The 22,362-nt window shown below is 38.8% G+C and overlaps 1 protein-coding gene across 3 annotated transcripts in view; it reads left to right on the forward strand.

Annotated features, from left to right (window-relative positions):
• Window positions 1-22,362, forward strand: part of LOC118824658 (C2 domain-containing protein 2) — a 44,705-nt gene that overhangs the window by 3,353 nt on the left and 18,990 nt on the right. The window contains exons 3-5 of one of the 3 annotated variants that reach the window (XM_036594965.1): window positions 4,861-4,980; window positions 20,785-20,886; window positions 21,811-21,924. In XM_036594965.1, the coding sequence (XP_036450858.1) occupies window positions 4,861-4,980; window positions 20,785-20,886; window positions 21,811-21,924 (336 nt within the window). Of the gene's footprint in view, window positions 1-4,860; window positions 4,981-20,784; window positions 20,887-21,810; window positions 21,931-22,362 lie in introns of all 3 variants that reach the window. The other 2 variants (XM_036594964.1, XM_036594963.1) reach the window with 2 other exon arrangements.

A 22,362-nucleotide genomic window follows, 5' to 3' on the forward strand; every position in this document is an offset into this window, starting at 1 on the left:
TCCAGCAGCACTGCTGTGTCTGATCCACTCAGACCAGCACAACACACACTAACACACCACCACCATGTCAGTGTTACTGCAGTGCTGAGAATGATCCACCACCCAAATAGTACCTGCTCTGTGAGGGTCCATGGGGGTCCTGACCACTGAAGAACAGGGTAAAAGGGGGCTAACAAAGTATCAGAGAAACAGATGGACTACAGTCTGTAACTGTAGAACTACAAAGTGCACCTATATAGTAAGTGGAGCTGATAAAATGGACAATGAGCGTAGAAACAAGGAGGTGGTCAGAATGTTATGCCTGATTGGTATAACTTATCACTTTTACTGTGAGCATGTTATTGTATCTTATATCCCTTTTAAAGGACAAGTCCAGCTAATTTTAATCTACTCTCTATTTACAGAACGTGTCGCACAGTTGATTACCAGAGACGATCATTTCAAAACGGTTCCTGAATTTAGAAAAGATCAGAAAATCTGTTAACTTGAAATTTGCTTAGAAGTGAATGGGCACACTGCAAAAAGTGATGTCCATTTAAGTGAAAACATCTTAAATATCAACAGTCGCATAATGAGTAATATTGGATATATTGACTAAATTTGAGGTGTTTTCGCTTGGTAAGATATACATTTTTGCAGTGTAGCTTAAGGCTGAAAGATTAATTGTCAAATTTCGTCAATATATCTAAATATTTCTCATTATAAGACTGTTGGAAGAATATTATAAGATTATTTAATCTATTTCTAGACATTTGTACTTGTTTTAAGTCATTTTATCTGGTTATTATGGTGTCTTATTCCGTTGGCAAATTATATCGAAATCGAAATTGAGTGCGATTTTTTTAATCGCAAGAGCGGCAATTTTGTAATTCTATCCTACATTATTAAAAATGTCTTCAGTTTTAAGTGGGGAAATTTAACCTAATAACTCAGAGCTTGTAAACTGCCTGTAGATGAGTTAGATCAATCAGAGGCAGTGAAACCTCCTTGTTTTGTGACATCACAACCACAGTTTGGTGGCTCACTACATTCAGGAATCAAGCCTCAAGCCAGAAAAGTGGATATTCTGGTCTTCTTGGCAAAAATAAAAACAGGCCTGAACCTTAATTGATAGCAAATTATCACAATTTTAATCGCAGGTGCAATTAGATATTTCCCCCAAATTTTTCAGCTCCAGTGTATCTGCAAAATTTCACGAATAAACATTTTAAACAGTAGTAGTTTTGGTTATTTTCTGAAGTTTTTTTGAATTCAGGACCTGTGAAAACACACCACTAACACACATCACTACACTGGTAATAAATTACCTCAAATCCAATCAAACAGACCTTTAATACAGATTTACAGCTTAAATTATAAACCTAATTTTTTGACATAAGCGTTTAGCTGCAGATCTCAGCATCTGCCCTCTGACCTCTATTACAGTGAGTTTAGAGTCAGTGAGTTTTCAGTGGAACGAGGTGAAGTTACTGTCTGTGATAATAAACTGTACGATACTGATGAAGCAGATTGAAATCAGGAGCCGTATTACAGAAACTTCCTCTCTATTAGTCTCTGGCAGGTCAAGATAAGACTTTTCACTAATTCATATTACAGAAGCAAATCTGATCTTAATTTAGGAATTTTATCTCATCTTACAGCATCTTATCTCCAGGAAATCTTAACCTACTTGATCAAAGTCAACGGTCAGCTGTTATGTCTGTTGCCTAGCAAACGACTATAAACACACACGGTTGAAACGTAAACATGTAATCAAAATAATGTTAAAATGTGAGTTAAGCTGCTGTTACTGATGTAAAAAAGGTCAAACAGAACTAAAGTGTGATAAACTGTAAGTGGTGAATGCTGTGAGAGCGCCCCCTGCTGTTTATCAGAGTGTCGCCGCTCCCCAGTTTCAGTCTCCATTTCCCAAACGCTTTAGCCGAGCGCGCTAACGTTACTCCTCCTAATAAACAGACACACGTTCAGCTCCGCCTCCTCATTATTCACCACCATCACTGTAATATTTCATCATCAACATTAACACACGAAGGTGATCAGAGGGGCGGTGGAGATCGAGTCTGCAGCGTCTGAGATCTTTAAAACGCAGAGTTAGAAAAGAAAATCATCTCACAGTGAAAGCAGCGTTTTACAGTAGAGATAAATGGAGCTCATTATGCTGGTAGTGAACTATGCTGCTGACTCAGCTGCCTAAAAACCATAGAAACAGACCTTAAACAGAAGTGAGGACCCTGTTGGGGTTCATCCTAAAGTTTTCTTATCTGGAGTTAATGATAAGTTAATTCAGTCGTCATGGAGACAGATTTCAGAGTTAGGATGTTTCTGTAATACAGCTCCAGGATGGAAAACCCTGAATTTGTTCTTTACAGTGTTTTATATTCTGTGTAGCTCAGTTTGGGTTGTTGTCCTCCACGCTGCCCCTGCAAACCTCAGATGACTCACCGTGTTTGATTTGTGCTCCAGCTTCATTTAGTTTTGGCAGAAACCTCAAGTCACACTAAATTCATTAGCCTCAGAGACACTTTCAGACTATTTTGGTTGGGCTGCTAATTGCTTTGCTGGCACTAGAAGCAGCGCAGAAATCTGTCCACAGCTTTTCCATTAGCGATATTTCCATTGAGATATTTCGGGAAAAGAAAGCTGCATTTTGCTGAATGTTTAACTGATTTTCAAAATCCCCCATAATTCAGTGTGTGAGCTGTAAACAGAGAGATTCAGAGTGGTTTGGTGTGAAATGGTTCAGATGTCTTTACAGTGGTGGTGATAGGAACCAGGGGTCGCCATGACTACAACACAAATATAGACATTTTATTTACTGTCCAGAACCACCAGTGAACCTACACGAGTCTTCTGAGTTTATATGGAATGTTGATGATGGAAAATAGTGGAACATCTGAAATAATCAGTTTTCTTTGGGGACTATTTTGCCTCACAGCGCCCTGCATGTATCCCTCCACCATGAATGGAGTTTAAGTTCTCTAAACTATCATAAAACAGTGTCTCAGTCATCAGGCAGTGAATTCATAACCATTTCATGTAGTAACTTTCTGTGAGGGAGCTTTTAGAGGTGGACGTCTGGTTCCTATCACCACCACTGTGAACAGTTCTGGCTGTAATTTCCTTTTGAACTGAGTATTTCACACTAAACCACTCTGAACTGCTCTGTTTACATCTTTACCATTTATTTATGTAGGAATTTTGAAAATTCAGTGGAGTTCCCCTTTAACAGCTTGGTTTGTCTTGTTTGCGGGACAGATAGTGTGGTATAAAATTCTGTATCCTGTTAAAATGATAACTGTTTGCTAACCCAGGAAATGATGTTTGCAGAGCCGTGAAATTGTGCACTTCCCTCAGTTTGATGCCCCACATTCTGCTGTCAAGCTAATCGTCCAGTCACGCTGACCCCCCCCCCAACATCCACCCCCACCAGCTCACAAATATCATTGTCACTTCAGTTTGGCATCAAAATCTGTACATTTTTTCCATGCTGACTGTTTCAGGTCTCAGCCAGTGTTGTTTTCTTTTGAGATACTGTTTTAAATACCAGCAATAATTTGGAAAAATTACAGTTTTCTTTCACCAAATGTAGTCAGTCAAGACGTGTTTTGTGTCTGAAGTTTCCTTCTTTAGATTTGGTGCTGGAGCAATGAGGCTAATGAAGCTAACTGGAGGTGTTCAGAATCGTGATTATGTGGTGTCTGACACTGTATGACTCACTGTTATCTGTAAACATGGACTAATGTTTCATATTTTGTTATGATATAAATCAGTGCTGTTAGAACAAAACCTGGTATCTCCAAAATGGTAACTTTACAGGAGAAGGAAAAAACCTACTTTACTTTTAATGTAAGTCAATGGAACCAGAGTTTTTTCCGAGTCATTTTGGGCCGTTTCTTTTGGTCCATTCATCATGAAATTTACACACAATGTAAAGTTTAACAGACATTTTCAAATTATGTCAAAAACTGAAAAACGACAAAAATGGAGATACGAGGTTTTGTTCCAACGACAGCGATACATTGAGTTGCTCATAAAAAATATTTTTATAACTTTACAGATCGTATTTGTATTTACACTCTAAAAAAAAGATGGTTCTTCAAGGGTTCTTTAGTAAAGAAAATGGATCTCTGTTGAACCATGAACACTCAAAGAACCCTCTGAGTGATTAAAGGCTTCTTTGCATCATGAAAGGGTTCTTCGGATTGATGGAGAATGTGCTGTAGACAGTTCTATATAGAACCTTTTTGAAAAGGGTTCTAAGTAGCACCTTAAAGGTTAATATAAGCTTGACATTGGAGCAGTAGAACCGTTTTGTTTGCTATATAGAACCATTTTCAAAAAGGTTGTATATAGAACCATCTACAGCACATTCTTCATCACTCTGAAGAACCCTTTCATGATGCAAAGAACCCTTTAATCATGCACAGGTTTTTTGAGTGTTCATGGTTCTTCATAGAACCTTTTTCTTTACTAAAGAACCCTTGAAGAACTACCTCTTTTCATTCGTCTTGTTTGTCTTGTTCAGGATTAAAGTCCCGTATGTAGCTGTGAACCGTAGCTGTATCTGCTTCTCGAAGTCTGAATTTAGTCCGTCTTCTGTCCCACTGTGTATTTAGCTACACCCGTTTCAGCTACATTAGCTGCATAGCTTCTGCGCTAAAGCTAAACACTAAACCATCCGACACCAAACACGTCCTGGCTGATTGATTATGTTTGGGTGTCAGTTCTATAAATTTGCATATTTGCTGAACTGTCACGTTAAGGGTCAGTGGGCTACTGTCTCGGCACCTCTGTGTCCGAATGAGAGAACCGGAAAATTCTTCGTCCTAATTTCTTTCTGTTTGTTTTTGCTGTTGGCAGAATGTGCAGTGTGCAGTGTTCGGAGAAAAGCTGCAGTTTTCTCTCAGCGCCTCCCCAAACGCAGCCCCCACAGAGACCCCCCTGAGATACAGCGCCAGAATATCCCCCCTACAGCTGCAGGTAAACACAACAAACAACTTCAGTTTCAACTGAGTGTCAGTGGAGATAGCAGGAGGATTATATAATTACTGTTCATGGTAATTACTGAATAGTTCATAGTAGATACTGAATAATATAGTAGATGCTGAATAATTAGAGTAAATACTGAGTAATTCATAGTAGATATTGAATAATTCGTAGTAGATACTGAATAATTCATAGTAGTTACTGAATAGTTCTTAGTAGATACTGAATAATTCATAGTAGATACTGAATAATTCATAGTAGATACTGAATAATTCATAGTAGGTATTGAATAGTTCATAAGAGTTACTGATCAATTAATAGTATTAGTAATAGATTAGTAAATCATTTGTAGTAGAGAGCAAAATAATTATGCTGTAATGGTATAAAAGCTGAAATACGTTACGACACTGTTTTAAATTCGTGGTCACAAGTGACTGTAAGGGTTTCACAAAAAAGCTATTATGATAAAATGACTGTTACATTTTTGACGACTTATTGTTGGTAAAATATTAAAAACGTATGTTCCAATAAAGGCCGTGCACTCAAGGCTTAAGATCAGTAAGTGGATGATGAACCCTTCTAGTCGTGATCAGCAGTAAAACACAAACAGAGTGCAGTGAAACGTCTGTCTGCTGTTTTAGTTTTGCTCCTGCTCGTCGTGTTTGAGCTGCTCTCTGTGTTTACTCTGCCAGGTGAGTCTGAGCAGGTGATGGTTTTTGTGTAAACAGCTTTAGTGAACGCTGTCGTTTCAGTCGCTGGATTACTTTCCTCCAGTGCCGCTGAGTGCTGAGTGACTGATTCAGTAAAGTACAGTCTAATAGAAACGTACGCCTCACAGTTTCCATGTATACAGTTAGGCCCAGAAATATTTGGACAGTGACACAGTCTTCATGACTTGGGCTCTGCATGCCACCACATTGGATTTGAAATGAAACAACTGAGATGCAATTGAAATGTAGACTTTCAGCTTTAATTCAAGGGGTTGAACAAAAATATCCTATGAAACGTTTAGGAATTGCAACCATTTTTCTACAAAGCCTCCTCATTTCAGGGGCTCAAAAGTAACTGGACAAATTAACTTTACCATAAATAAAATGTTAATTCTTAATACTTTGTTGAGAATCCTTTGCAGGCATTGACTGCCTGAAGTCTGGACATCACCAAACAAACCCATGGACATCACCAAACTCTAGGTTTCCTCCTTTATGATGCTTTGCTAGGCCTTTACTGCAGCTGTCTTCAGGTGTTGCTTGTTTGTGGGTCTTTCTGCCTTAAGTTTTGTCTTAAGCAGGTGAAGTGCATGCTCGATCGGGTTGAGATCTGGTGATTGACTCATTGCAGAATATTCCACTTCTTTGCCTTAAAAAACTCCTGGGTTGCTGTCGCAGTATGTTTTGGGTCATTGTCCATCTGTACTGTGAAGCGACGTCCAATCAACCTTGCTGCATTTGGTTGAATCTGAGCAGAAAGTACATCCCTGCACACTTCAGAATTCATCCGGCTGCTTCTGTCTTCTGTCACAACATCAATAAACACTAGTGACCCAGTCATGCATGCCCGTGCCATCACACTGCCTCCACCATGTTTTACAGAGGATCTGGTGTGCTTTGGATCATGAGCCGTTCCAAACCTTCTCCATACTTTCTTCTTCCCATCATTCTGGTACAGGTTGATCTTAGTTTCATCTGTCCAAAGAATGCTGTTCCAGAACTGGGCTGGCTTCTTTAGATGTTTTTTGGGAAAGTCTAATCTGGCCTTTCTATTTTTGAGGCTGATTAATGGTTTGACCCTTGTGGTGAACCCTCTGTATCTGCTCTCATGTAGTCTTCTCCTTATGGTAGACTTAGATACTGACACACCTACTTCCTGGAGAGTGTTCTTCACTTGGGTGGATGTTGTGAAGAGGTTTTTCTCCACCATGTAAAGGATTCTGCGATCATCCACCACTGTTGTCTTCCGTGGACGTCCAGGCCTTTTTGAGTTCCAGTGCGCTCTTTTTCCCTCAGAATGTTCCAAACGGTTGATTTGGCCACTCCTAAGATTTCTGCTATCTCTCTGATGGATTTCTTCTTTTTTTCAGCCTAATGATGGTCTGCTTCACTTCCATTGAGAGCTCCTTTAACCGCATGTTGTGGGTTCACAGCAACAGCTTCCAAATGCAAATGCCACACCTGGAATCAACTCCAGACCTTTTACCTGCTTAATTGATGACGGATTAACGAGGGAATAGCCCATGCAGCCCATGAAATAGCTTTTGAGATAATTGTCCAATTACCTTTGATCCCTTGAAAAAGAGGCAGCTACATATGAGAGAGCTGTAATTCCTAAACCCTTCCTCCAATTAGGATGTGGATACCTTCAAATTAAAGCTGAGAGTCTGCACTTTAGGCCCATGTTGATACAACTGTATCTTCAATATGTTTTGGTAAACAGCTAAAATGCCAAAACTTGTATCACTGTCCAAATATTTCTGGGCCTAACTGTACATAACAGCTGACTGAGAGAACGCCGGGAGTGTCATGAAAGCAAGGGGTGGATATGTTGAAGAATCTAAAGTATAAAACATCACTGCTGTCGGAACAAAACCTGGTATCTCCAAAATGGTAACTTTACAGGAGAAGGAAAAACTTGCTTTACTTTTAATGTAAGTCAATGGAACGTGAATTTTTTCCAAGTCATTTTGGGCCGTTTCTTTTGGTCCATTCCTCATGAAATTTACACAGAATATAGAGGGTAATGGGTATTTTCAAATCATGTCAAAAACTGAAAAACGTCAAAAATGGAGATACGAGCTTTTCCTCCGACAGCTACGATATTCTGGTTTGTTTAACACTTTTTTTGTTTACTACATAATTCTGTTTTCCTGTTCATTCGCTGTTTTGATGTCTTCAATATTAATCTACAATGTTGAAAATATTAAAAATAAGCAAAAACCACTGAATGAGAAGGTGTCCAAACTTGACTGATACTGTATAAGTAATTATAGTGACTCACTAACCCCTCATCCGGCCGGCTTATTAATCAGCTATTAGTAATAAAGCTTATTGTTCAGTTATTAATCTCATGGCTTATTAATCAGTAACTATCAGTATAAATATCTGACCTTTGATTCAAATATGATTCTTTTGGAAATGATTCATTGTCAGAAATCTCAAATTTCAGCACCGTTTCATTCAATTAGATTATTTTGAATCAAATCAAAATTCTTTTTTGAAATATATACAGAATACAAAAATAACCGGACGATATATTTACACAGCGGTGGAGTATGGTCAGTATAAATGATAAATTTGACAGTTTGAGAATTGAATTTTGACCAAAAAATTGCAGCTCATATTTCTACTCTCATAATATGATGTATTCTCTCTAAACGTGGCTGATGGTTTTTGTTTATAAGTCCTGATAAAGTTTTCTAATGATTTCCTTCTCTAGCAGTAGAGGCTCGTTCTTATCCCGACTGTCTCTGGCGGGATGTCTGAGCGTCTGTGTGTGTCTGATACGCTGAATCGCGCGGCTGTGAGAGACCATAACGAATGAAGAATGAGAGAAATGCTGCGGAAGTGTCTGGAACACTGACGCAGATAAAGCAGCATCCTGAGGGCAGCTCAACAAAAACTGTGTTTGTGTGAAAAGATGTCTTTCAAAACTCTGACATCAAAGCAAACTGTAGCTTTTATTACGCTCAGTTGAGGCAGCGTTAGTCACAACCTTACAGAAAACACAAAAATCAAGTTTTAATAACCCCCTAAACTGCAGACTTATTCAGTTATTAATCTCAAGAGTTATCATCCAATGTCCACTATGAATTATTCAGTATCTACTATGAATTATTCAGTCTCTACTATAAATTATTCAGTGTCTACTATGAATTATTCAGTATCTACTATGAATGATTCAGTATCTACTATGAATTATTCAGTCTCTACTATAAATTATTCAGTATCTATTCTGAATTATTCAGTGTCTACTATGAATTATTCAGTATCTACTATGAATGATTCAGTATCTACTATGAATTATTCAGTATCTACTATGAATGATTCAGTATCTACTATGAATTATTCAGTCTCTACTATAAATTATTCAGTATCTACTCTGAATTATTCAGTATCTACTATGAATTATTCAGTATCTACTCTGAATTATTCAGTATCTACTATAAATTATTCAGTCGCTACTATGAATTATTCAGTATCTACTATGAATGATTCAGTATCTACTATGAAATATTCAGTATGCACTATGAATTATTGAGTATCTACTATGAATTATTCAGTATCTACTATGAATTATTCAGTAACTACTATGAATTATTCAGTATCTACTATGAATTATTCAGCATCTACTATGAATTATTCAGTATCTACTATGAATTATTCAGTCTCTACTCTGAATTATTCAGTGTCTACTATGAATTATTCAGTATCTACTATGAATTATTCAGCATCTACTATGAATTATTCAGTATCTACTATGAATTATTCAGCATCTACTATAAATTATTTAGTATCTACTATGAATTATTCAGTATTTACTATGAATTATTCAGTATCTGCTAAGGACCCACATGTAAGCATTTATCATTTTTTAGTTAATTATTAGTTTTTTTCAGTTTTGTCAGAAAAGTAGATTATATTATTAATAGATTAGATTATTTTTCCAAGCTGTTCCATTAAGAGGTTAAAATCTGAAGTAGTTCTTGGAATTTGGTGGCCTTTCACTTTCCTGGCTCATATGCAGTGATTAGCTGGTACTGAGGTTCGGTATAAGGTGAATTTAGAAGCTGTGACGTCATCAACAGTGTCTGAATCGTTTTACATATAAATAAAACATTCCCAGCATCATATCTGCTCAAACACCATTTAAAGCGGGTAAAACCTCCATACATTAACAGCCTATATACTCTAAACATGCTCTGCGCATTAAAGCCTGTGTGCGTCTCTGCACTTTAGCGCTGGAGTGAGGCAGTATTTGTGCTGAGGTTCAGAGGAGGACGACTGAGGCGGTTCTCCTGATCCACACTGTGTGATTTATACAGAGTGACTCAGGCTCGTCTGTCTGCTGCCTCTGCTGGGATTTGATTAAGCGCTGCTCTTCTTTACGGCGGCTCCACATCCTCCGCCTGTATTTACATCACTGTCCAGAGTAATGTCTGTGAGGGCCGTCACCATCATGACGTTTCAGCTGGTGATTAATTCTCCTTTAAGTAATTGTCATAAACAGTTTAATTGTCTTGTTCATTCTATGCATCTAAAGTACGAGACAGACAGACAGACAGACAGACCCCTTAATGTAGTGTGCCAGACCGCCAGTAACTTGTGGTTGTGATATCATAACACATAGATAGATAGATAGATAGATAGATACAGACAGACAGATAGACGTACAGATAGACAGACAGATAGATAGACAGACAGACAGATAGATAGATAGATAGACAGATGGATAGACAGATAGATAGATAGACAGACAGATAGATAGACAGAGACAGACAGAATTCTTAGTAGATACTGAATAATTCATAGTAAACACTGAATAATTCATAGTAGACACTGAATAATTCATAGTAGACACTGAATAATTCAGAGTAGATACTGAATAATTCATAGTAGACACTGAATAATTCAGAGTAGATACTGAATAATTCATAGTAGACACTGATAATGCTAGTAGTACTGAATAATTCATAGTAGACACTGAATAATTCAGAGTAGATACTGAATAATTCATAGTAGACAGTGAATAATTCAGAGTAGATACTGAATAATTCATAGTAGACAGTGAATAATTCATAGTAGACACTGAATAATTCATATTCCACCACTGACCTACAACAACTCTCACTACCAAACACACAAGACAAGGAAACTGAAAAGAAGAAGAACCGAGTAAAAGCAGGAGTGACCGCTAGTGTGGCTCTACCACGCTGGACAGAGAGAGTGATAAGGGGAAGTGCATAAAGAGAGTGACGCAAACCTCACACCACATCTGCTGGACGGAGTCACTTTAACCACCTCGCTCTAAACTGACGTCACGTACACTCTTAACAAGATGGTTCTGTAAGGGTTCTTTAGAAAGACAATGGTTCTATGTAGAACCATGAACATGCTCTGCATGGTGAAATGGCTCTTCAGATTGATGGAGAATGTGTTGCAAATGGTTCTATATAGCACCAAAAAGGGTTCTTCTATTGTTATCAGCTTGGCATCAGAACAATAGCAGAACCCTTTTGGGTGCTGTATAGAACCATTTACCGAAAGGTTCTATATAAAATCATACTCAACACATTCTCCATCATTCCGAAGAACCCTTTCACCAAGCAGAAAACCCTTTAAGCATGTTTGTAGTTCTATATAGAACCATTGTCTTTACTAAAGAACCCTTTTTAAGAGTGCAGTCTAGCTAAGAGGATTATTTCCATATAGCTGTAACACAGTGAGCTCTGGGCTCTGCTGGACCAGGGCGACGTTAGCTGGATAGCTAGCGCTCCTGTTAGCTGACGTTGGATAGCTAATTAGCTGTTTTGATGTTGGTTCACTGTTTTAATTGTGATATTCAGTTAAAGCTACGTTAGCACCAGCATTTAGCTGTGCTAGCCTTGAGAGCACGACTGTATTCAGGGGCGGGGCTTTAGAAGGAACACTGGAGGGACGGGCTGTATTTGTTTGAGGGTGGGGCTTTAGAGGGAACGCTGGAGGGACGGTCTGTATATGTTTGAGGGCGGGGCTTTAGAAGGAACACTGAATGGAGGGGCTGTATTTGTTTGAGGGTGGGGCTTTAGAGGGAACACTGGAGGGACGGTCTGTGTTTGTTTGAGGGTGGGGCTTTAGAGGGAACACTGGAGGGACGGTCTGTGTATGTTTGAGGGTGGGGCTTTAGAGGGAACACTGGAGGGACGGTCTGTATATGTTTGAGGGTGGGGCTTTAGAGGGAACACTGGAGGGACGGTCTGTATTGTTTGAGGGTGGGGCTTTAGAGGGAACACTGGAGGGACGGTCTGTATATGTTTGAGGGTGGGGCTTTAGAGGGAACACTGGAGGGACGGTCTGTATATGTTTGAGGGTGGGGCTTTAGAGGGAACACTGGAGGGACGGTCTGTATATGTTTGAGGGTGGGGCTTTAGAGGGAACACTGGAGGGACGGTCTGTATATGTTTGAGGGTGGGGCTTTAGAGGGAACACTGGAGGGACGGTCTGTATATGTTTGAGGGTGGGGCTTTAGAGGGAACACTGGAGGGACGGTCTGTTTTGTTTGAGGGCGGAGCTTTAGAGGGAACACTGGAGGGACGGTCTGTTTTGTTTGAGGGCGGAGCTTTAGAGGGAACACTGGATGGACGGTCTGTGTTTGTTTGAGGGCGGGGCTTTAGAGGGAACACTGGAGGGACAGTCTGTATTTGTTTGGGGGCGGGGCTTTAGAGGGAACACTGGAGGGACGGGCTGTATTTGTTTGAGGGTGGGGCTTTAGAGGGAACACTGGAGGGACGGTCTGTATTTGTTGGGGGTGGGGCTTTGGAGGGAACACTGGATGGACGGTCTGTATTTGTTTGGGGGTGGGGCTTTAGAGGGAACACTGGAGGGACGGGCTGTATTTGTTGGGGGTGGGGCTTTAGAGGGAACACTGGAGGGACGGGCTGTATTTGTTTGAGGGTGGGGCTTTAGAGGGAACACTGGAGGGACGGTCTGTTTTGTTTGAGGGCGGAGCTTTAGAGGGAACACTGGATGGACGGTCTGTATTTGTTGGGGGTGGGGCTTTGGAGGGAACACTGGATGGACGGTCTGTATTTGTTTGGGGGTGGGGCTTTAGAGGGAACACTGGAGGGACAGTCTGTATTTGTTTGGGGGCGGGGCTTTAGAGGGAACACTGGAGGGACGGTCTGTATTTGTTTGGGGGCGGGGCTTTAGAGGGAACACTGGAGGGACGGTCTGTATTTGTTTGGGGGCGGGGCTTTAGAGGGAACACTGGAGGGACGGTCTGTATTTGTTTGGGGGCGGGGCTTTGGAGGGAACACTGGAGGGACGGTCTGTATTTGTTTGGGGGCGGGGCTTTAGAGGGAACACTGGAGGGACGGTCTGTATTTGTTTGGGGGCGGGGCTTTGGAGGGAACACTGGAGGGACGGTCTGTATTTGTTTGGGGGCGGGGCAGCTTTAGGGAGGGATTATATTTCTTTGTGTAGGGCTTTGGAGGGAACACTGAAAGCAGGGCTGTATTTGTTTGGGGGCGGGGCTTTGCTTGGCTGAGTTGAGTTTCAAAACTTCAGCTAATTTCCATTGAGTCAGTGACCCCACGTGTAAAGAACACTATAGTGATATCACTACAGAGATACTGTAGTGATATTAATGTTAATGTTATTATAATATTAATATAGTGTGTAAGCATTTGTGGTATGTGCGGTTGGTTATTGGGTGATACCTGCGGGTGATGCAGTGCTGTGAGCGGTGAGTGTCAGGTGAGTGTCAGGTGTGTGTTTATCCTGCAGGATTACTCTGAGAGCTGCAGCTCATTCCACTCTGAGTGCTGTTGGGGAACGTGCTCTGTGTGAAGAGCCGCTCAGGCTTTACCCAATTAAATTACAGCTATTTTTAAACCGCTAAGTTGCTCGTGGGGCTGATCTGATTCTAACAGAGTCTCCCTTTAAGCCGAGAAACGTTAGAGCTGATCTGCTGGATTCTGTGCATTTTATACATTTTTCCTGCCAAAATAAGACGCCTATGTTAGCAGGGCCTACAGCGCTGAGTCGTCTCTCACAGTGGAAGGATGGACAGAAACACCTGTGGATGTTTTCAGATCTGATCAGCTTGATTTTCTCCTCTCTCTCAGAGATGAAAGCTTTAAGTGCTGTTTATCTGATGGGGCAGTTTTGGGGTCGACCAGGTCTTCCAGGTGGTTGTTAGGAGGCACATTTTATCTGTAGATTTTAATCAGTTTTTTCGCTTTGACTTTCTCCTTCCTTATAAAATTATCTTATATCTAATCTCCTCAAACATTTCTTGAAAAATCTATAATGAAATGAAGAGTGTTCTCTGACTTAGCACTTTTTACATGGAACATAACATATAAGAGACTCACCTTTACACTTAAAGAAAGAAGACATAATAATAATAATAATAATAATAATAGCAATATTAATAGTGAAGTTAGAATAAAAAAGTACGTAAAAATATAAATACATTTTAAAATATATTTGAAAAATAAATGTATATTTTTATTATAAATAAAAATGGTAGTAAAGAATGCGGTGATCTCTATCGATACAGCATTAATACAACATTATACCTTAAGAAACAAAAACTTGGTAGATGACTGTTTTTCCAAAAAATTGTTCCCAGATCACCAAAAATTGATGTGGTTTAATTTTAATTTTTCCGTGACCCAACACTGGCTGTGTTTACATGCAAAGGTTTTTGCCAATCTGATTAAATTCTTTCTGATTACAGATGAAGACTGAGGTGTTTGTTCTCACGCTACTCAACAAGCTGATACACGTCTCCGTTTACAATCACATCACAATAATCCAATCCAAAACTTGACCAGTGACTTACTGAGTTTCTGTTTATAGTCTGTGTAGTTTGTGTCATTTATTTGCTCAGAAACTGCAAAGAACAGTTTTTCGGTCGTCCGTCCTGCTATTTTTATGCCCTTTAAAGTTTGAAGCATAAACTTCGTCTCCTCTGCAGACCAGTTTCTGCTCCGCCATGTTGAACGTTATAAACTTCCGCACATGTGCAGAACGTACTTAAACTTTCTGTTTGGGACTGTAATCGGATACAGGCGTTTATTCTTCTATTTAACGGATTATTTACAGGATTACCCACCTCATTGAATCAGATAGAAACAGGGATTCATTCACCACCAAGAAATTTCTTCTTAAACCCGCTTACGCAGTTTTGACGAAGATTCTGACTCACCAGTGTTCCCTTATGTGGGGTTTGTTCTTATGTATGAACAGAATCTACACACACTCAAGAGCACGAAGGTGAGAACAGTTCTGTGCTTTAAGAACACGACATGAATCTGACGGAGACTTTTCTCAGGATCTTTCTCAAGAACACACTTAAGAAGATACTGGAGAACGAGGCCCAGTGTATTCAGAATGGCCTCAAATATCAAATCAAATCACGTTTATTGTCAAATGTGTTGATTTTCACAGGGGCAAGGTGAGTGAAAATCTTAGCCCCCTTGTACAATTTAAATACAAAAAAAATATATATAAGAATAAAAAAGAAATATATAAACACAGACTCTAAACCTATGCACATATACACAATATACATTAGTATTGCATTATTTCCAATATACAGTTGTACAGTAATAAGTTATGAAGTAAAACTATCATATGTACTGTTGTACACATTTCCGTATGTGCAGTTAGTCTGAGGTAGATAAATAAATGAGATGCAGGAACACAGAGGATAGACGGACACAGACGTATTCTGTTCCCTTTGAGCTATTAGTCGGATTATTAACGAATTATCAGGCTGCATGTAAACACTGCTGCTAAAGAGACTGCTTCTCCCTGTTTACACTGACGACATACACTGTGTTTAGCGTAAAGATTCAAGATTCAAGATTCTTTATCATCATTGCACAGGGTACAACGAAATCGGGTAGCAATTCTAACGGTGCGTAAACAAAATAGGATTAAACTAGGAATAAAGCAAAAATGTAGATGTAATGTAAAATATTAAATGCAAGATAGACTATATAATTTAAAATTATTTAAAAAAGTAAAAATGGAAAATTAAGCTAAAATAATTAAAAATAAAATTATTTATAAATTGTAAAATAAGTAAAGTAAAAAGGGTGGATATAAAAGAATAAAAGAATGTAGCACCTGTGGTTCTGCGCATGAGGATATCGCACATATGTGAAAGGGAGTATTTCAGTTTAATAATAAATATGAAGTGCAGATGAATGTGAAGGCGACACACATCGATCATTTCTGATTTGCTCCTGAAGTGTTGCGCTTTCTGGGAGTAGCTGTGCTGCTGACTGTGTTTGTGGGTAGTTCAGTCAGTGATTTGAGGTCTTCTGGAAGGTTCTTCCGGCTCTGGGCTCTTTCTGAGCTGAGCTGCTGCTGCTGGAACGCTCACTGCGCTTGTTTAGCTGCTTTTGTTTGGCGAATGTCTGGACGTTTCAGCCATTGTTCTGCCGTGGAGGTCAGCGAGGTTCGGTTTCAGCTTCAGACACACGGCTACTGGGACACAGAATAATCCGCATCAGAGACGTTCATTTGCCACGTATAACGTATATAAAGAATAGATGTTTTGTTGAGGTCAACATAAATACCACATATACTGTATGCAGCATTACTGTACTGACACATGCAGCATTCAGAAGATTGAAATCACTGTTTTTATTAATATAAAACCAACTGTGATTCAGATAAACTAAAATGGTTCTAATCTGCTCGTCCTGATCAACGTCACCGCTTACAGATCATCAGGAGGTTCTGAAAAGGATGAGAAAGGTGTAGAATGAGTTCTAATAAAATTAACATCCACAATGAGGTGAACGAAGGTCATGCATATTGAGGTAGACAGCTTATCAAGGAATTGCTATAAACAACAAACAAACAATCAATAAATAAATAAAGTTTCATGTGGATCATTTCATTCATGCTGTTCCCTAAAAATACTTATGGTGTCCACACTCTTTAAAAAGATGGTTCTCTAGAGTTCTTTAGTAAAGACAATGGTTCTGTGTAGAACCATGAGCACTCAAAGACCCACTTGCATGCTTAAAAGGTGAAATCGTTCTTCAGATTTATAGAAAATATGTTGTGAATGGTTCTATACCACCAAAAGGGGTTCTTCTCTTATTACAGCTTTCACATTATAACAATAGCAGAACCCTTTTCAGTGCTATATAGAACCATAAATGCTCAAAGAACCACTTGCATGCTTAAACGGTTCTTTGCATGGTGAAATGTTCTTCAGATTGATGGCGAATGTGTTGTAAATGGTTCTATATAATGCCAAAAAGGGTTCTGCTATTGTTATGATGTCAAGCTTGTTACAATAAAAGAACCCTTTTTGGTGCTATATAGAACCATTTTTGAAAAGGTGCTGTGTAGAACCCTATACAACACATTCTCCAAGTACCATTTAAGCATGCAAGTGGTGCTTTGAGCATTTATGGTTCTATATAGCACTGAAAAGGGTTCTGCTGTAGTGAGGATATGAAGATTATAACAATAGAAGAACCTTTTTGGTGCTGTATAGAACTGTTCACAACACATTCTCCATCAATCTGAAGAACAGTTTCACCATGCAAAACAAAAGGTAAGCATACAAATGGTTCTTTGAGTGTTCATGGTTCCGTATAGAACCACTGTCTTTACTAAAGAACCCTTGAGGAAGTGTAGGTTACAGTATTTCAGTCCACACTGTGTAAGTAATTATCAAACACAATAACATTCATAGATGTGCAGTGAATATATAGTACATACAATAGCATTATTAATTTCAGTGATATATGCAAATTTACATTTGTGCAGTCAAGATGTGCAGCGTGCATTAAAGCGATAGTTCGGTGACAAATCTGTCAGGATGTGTTTGCATAAAAGATGGGATTAGAAGTTTGATTTAGGTGTGCAGCACTAGCGGTGGGCGATATGGCAAAATCAGTGTCATAATACTTCAAAAACATTTTTAAAAATATAAAAAAATTACAAAACATTATTTTATCTGACATTTGATATATTGAAACTGACAAAAAACAGAACCACTAGTGCCGTAATTAAAAATACAGCCAGCATAAATTATTTTTATTCAACATTTCTCATAATACTCTCCACTAAATCTCTCTCTTTAATCAAACATGCAGCTGGGAAGTGTTTTAAAGCTCTGATTCTGTCCACGATACACTCAGCCAAGAATACTGCGACACACTGTGATCTAATTTATACAGTAATAATAAATACTGTGACAGTATATAGTGGAGCAGTATGCAGTATACAGTATATACTGGTGCAGTACGTGGTATACAGCATATGCTAATGCAGTATACAGTATATACTGGTACACAGAATGCAGTATACCATATATACTAGTGTAGTATGCAGTATACAGTATACAGTATATACTGGTGCAGTATAATATACATACTACTCCACTAGTCCCAGCCCTAGTTAGCACCATGCTAATTGGTGGGCTATAAGCTAATTACTCGTTAGCTACATTAGCCTCATAGCTCCAGTGCTAAACTAAAGAAAAACGTCACACCTAGCATGTCTCGGATGGGGGGACGGGGCTGTTTTTTGGCTGGACTATCGCTTTAACAGGATGAACGCTATGAGCTGTTAATAGTTGAGGGTCTGTATTTGTGGTCTGGGAAAAGAACAAATGATAGATGCTCTGTTCTTAGATTTAATCAGACTGCACAATGTTTACTTTCTTGCATAAACACTAGAAGAAAAGAGAAAGACGTGGTTTACTGTGACCTTTCACTGCCCAGCTGTGAACTGTTTTCAGGATTTCTATACAAATATGGACTCAAGCGTGTCTTACGCTAACAATCAGCCATCATCGTCATTATTAAACTAACCCGCTCTTTGCTGCCGTTAGTGGGTGATCTATTCATGGGGTTTGTGTTTGTCCCCTTATTCTGATTAAAATCTCTCCTCCAGAGCAGTTAATGGGAGTCGTTAATAGTAATTGATCAGTAAAATGGATCACTGTGTAGAACTGGAGCTCTCTGTGAGATACTGTGTTTCATATCACTGTGTAAAAGAAGCTCCATGCTGCAAAGATGTGGGCTGTGTTCGAAATAGTATACTGTGTACTGTATACTGCATACTACACCAGTATATACTGTATACTTCACAAGTATATACTGCATACTGCATACTACACCAGTATATACTGTATACTTCACAAGCATATACTGTATTTACTGTATACTACACAGTATATACTGCATACTGCACCAGTATATACTGTATACTTCACAAGTATATACTGCATACTGCATACTACACCAGTATATACTATATACTTCACAAGTATATACTGTATTTACTGTATACTACACAGTATATACTGCATACTGCACCAGTATATACTGTATACTGCATACTGCATCTGTATATACTGTCATACTGTATCCATATCTCACTGTATACACTGTATACTGCATTCTGCACCAGTATACACTGTATACTGCATACTGCTCCAGTATGTACTGTATACTGCTCCAGTATATACTGTATATACTGTATACTGCATTCTGCACCAGTATACACTGTATACTGCATACTGCTCCAGTATGTACTGTATACTGCTCCAGTATATACTGTATATACTGTATACTGCATTCTGCACCAGTATACACTGTATACTGCATACTGCTCCAGTATGTACTGTATACTGCACCAGTAGATACTGTATATACTGCATACTGCACCAGTATATACTGTATACACTGTATACTGCACCAGTATATACTGTAAACTGCATACTGCACCAGTATATACCGTATACTGCACCAGTATGCACTGTATATACTGTATACTGCACCAGTATGTACTGTGTATACTGTATACTGCACCAGTACACGAGCAGTATGTATTCAGCTTTTTCCAACAAAGCCATAGTTTCTGGCACGTTGCTACGGAAACACTTATTACTGACCTAAAAGGCCACTGAAAAGTTAAAGTAAAGATGTAGGCAGTCTCAGCTTCGTTAGATCATCTTGCTTTCATATCAATATAAACACACGAGCACAGAGAAGTCAGGTTACTTTAAAGGAGAAGAGCAGATTAAACTGCAGAAATCGCTGCCCTTTAGTTGTGTTGACCTTAAAGGGTTAAACGCGGCTCGCTGTGGTCCAGCTGTTTGGACATGAGCACGGAGAGAAATGTGGCGTCATGTTCAAACAAGTTCAGTCATGAATACCTGCAGTTCAGCTAAAATATGAAGAAAAAGCTGCACAGAACTGAACAAAAGTGCAGCTCAGAGCTCCAGAGCTGACGTGTTGGGTGATAAATAAATCTCTCATATTGTGTTTTTCTGATCTGGGTTGATTTTGTTGTTGGCTCACTTGCAAAAGAGATTTTTAATCTCTCTCTCTTTCTCTCTCTCTCTCTATATATATATATATACATGTGTGTATATATATATATATTATATATATATATATATAATATATAGTATATATATATATATTTATATATATATATATGTAGATATTTTCCTAAATCGTTCAGCTCTAAAGTCAAATAAATAAATAAATCTTTCAGAATTCAGATTTTAGTGAATACTCTTAACTTTCATTATGTATTTCAATACGTATATTGTTGTATTTCTTTTTCATTTGATCTGTTCTTGCTTCATGTGACTTAAATTAATACTCTTAACTTATATTTGTTTAGTATTGCTGTTTTAGAACAGTCAGAATACAGGGTTCTGTACAGGAACATTTTAGTCCCCCAACATACAAACAGTGTAAATCTGCACATAATGCTACAGAACCGTCTTTAAGGCTGAATTTTGTGCCTTAAATGAATTTTAAATGTGCACTGCATTAACTTTTAGATGAGAAAGGTACATTTTTAGACTAATTTCTTCACTGTGAAGAGTTTATTATTGGTATTATTATTATTATTGTCAATATTATTAAACAAGCTTAAGACGTTTGAGTTGTGATAGAGTTTATAAATACGTCACTGTTTTGGTGTCAGTGTGTTTCTGGCCTTTTATATTTAGATTTTATTTATTTATTTAGTTATTAAAGTCTGTTTAAAACTCACCACACATGTATACGTGTCTATATGTCTGTGTGTGTGTTTACTGATGCAGCTGGCCCTGCAGCTGAGGGAGGTTGATGGACAGGTGCAGGTTACCTGGGCAGTGGAACACCTGGACTCTACACACATACAGCTCACGCCCAGTTACACACAGGTACCACTCCAAAAACAGAGAACGTCTTCAAGATTCCTTCACTTTTGTGCTTTTCGTTATCATTAAAGATACTCAGCTCCAAAAACAAGTTCATAGTGGTTGTGAAGTCACAACTGACAGAGCTCATTTACATATATCCGCCCATTCAGCCTGCAACAGTTTAGCCCCACCCATTCGAAGTTATAAGGAGTGTTTCGGACCACTATTTGAATGAGGCACAACACATGGCAGCCAATCAGAGCAGAGCTTATTTACATATATCAGTCTTAAAGGCACAGTAACAAAAGCACCCTGTTTAATATTAAATACATACTTCTGTTGTTGTAAAAATTCCCTTATAAGTCACTGTGTGAGATGTAAACAGAGAGATTCAGAGACGGTTTGGTGTGAAATGGTTCAGATGTCTTTACAGTGGTGGTGATAGGAACCAGGGGTCGCCATGACTACAACACAGATATAGACATTTTATTTACTATCCAGAACCACCAGTGAACCTACACGAGTCTTCTGAGTTTATATGGAATGTTGATGATGGAAAATAGTGGAAAATCTGAAATAATAAGTTTTCTTTGGGGACTATTTTGCCTCACAGCGCCCTGCATGTATCCCTCCACCATGAATGGAGTTTAAGTTCTCTAAACTCTCATAAAACAGTGTCTCAGTCATCAGGCAGTGAATTCATAACCATTTCATGTAGTAACTTTCTGTGAGGGAGCTTTTAGAGGTGGACGTCTGGTTCCTATCACCACCACTGTGAACAGTTCTGACTCGGTAAGGTTCTCTAGAACAGAGCGTTTCACACCAAACCACTCTGAACCGCTCTGAACTGCTCTGTTTACATCATAACCATTTAACTATGCAGATATTCTGAGAAATAGGTGGAGTTCCCCTTTAGAGTTGTGTGTGACGAGGTGTGTGTTTCAGCAGGGAGTGTGTGCGGGTCTGAGTGAAGCTGAGGTGATGGCAAGACTGCGGAAGGTTCTGAGTGATGCTCGCCCGTCTGTAAATCTGAGCAGCCGGCCTGCACAGCCTGCAGAGGTGAAGGTAACGCACACACACACACACACATACACACACACACACACACACACACACATAACACACGCCACACCAGCAGCTTCTTAGTTTGTCATGGAGATCAGAGGATTAATCTGGATTAACCCTTTAAACTCTAAGGGTTTGTATGTTAGTCCACACTTCAGTCCCTCACTCACAACTAGAGAACTTACACAGTAGTTTCATAGTAGATGCTGAATAATTCATATTAGATATTGAATAATTCATAGTAAATACTGATTAATTCATAGTATATACTGAATAATTAATAGTAAATACTGAATAATTCATAGAAGATGCTGAATAATTGATAGTAGATACTGAATAATTGATAGTAGATACTGAAAAGGTTGTAGTAAATACTGAATAATTCATATTTGATACTGAATAATTCATAGCAAATTCTGAATAATTCATAGT

This window comes from Colossoma macropomum, unplaced genomic scaffold (genome assembly GCF_904425465.1).
Source record: "Colossoma macropomum unplaced genomic scaffold, Colossoma_macropomum, whole genome shotgun sequence".
Lineage (NCBI taxonomy): Eukaryota > Metazoa > Chordata > Actinopteri > Characiformes > Serrasalmidae > Colossoma > Colossoma macropomum.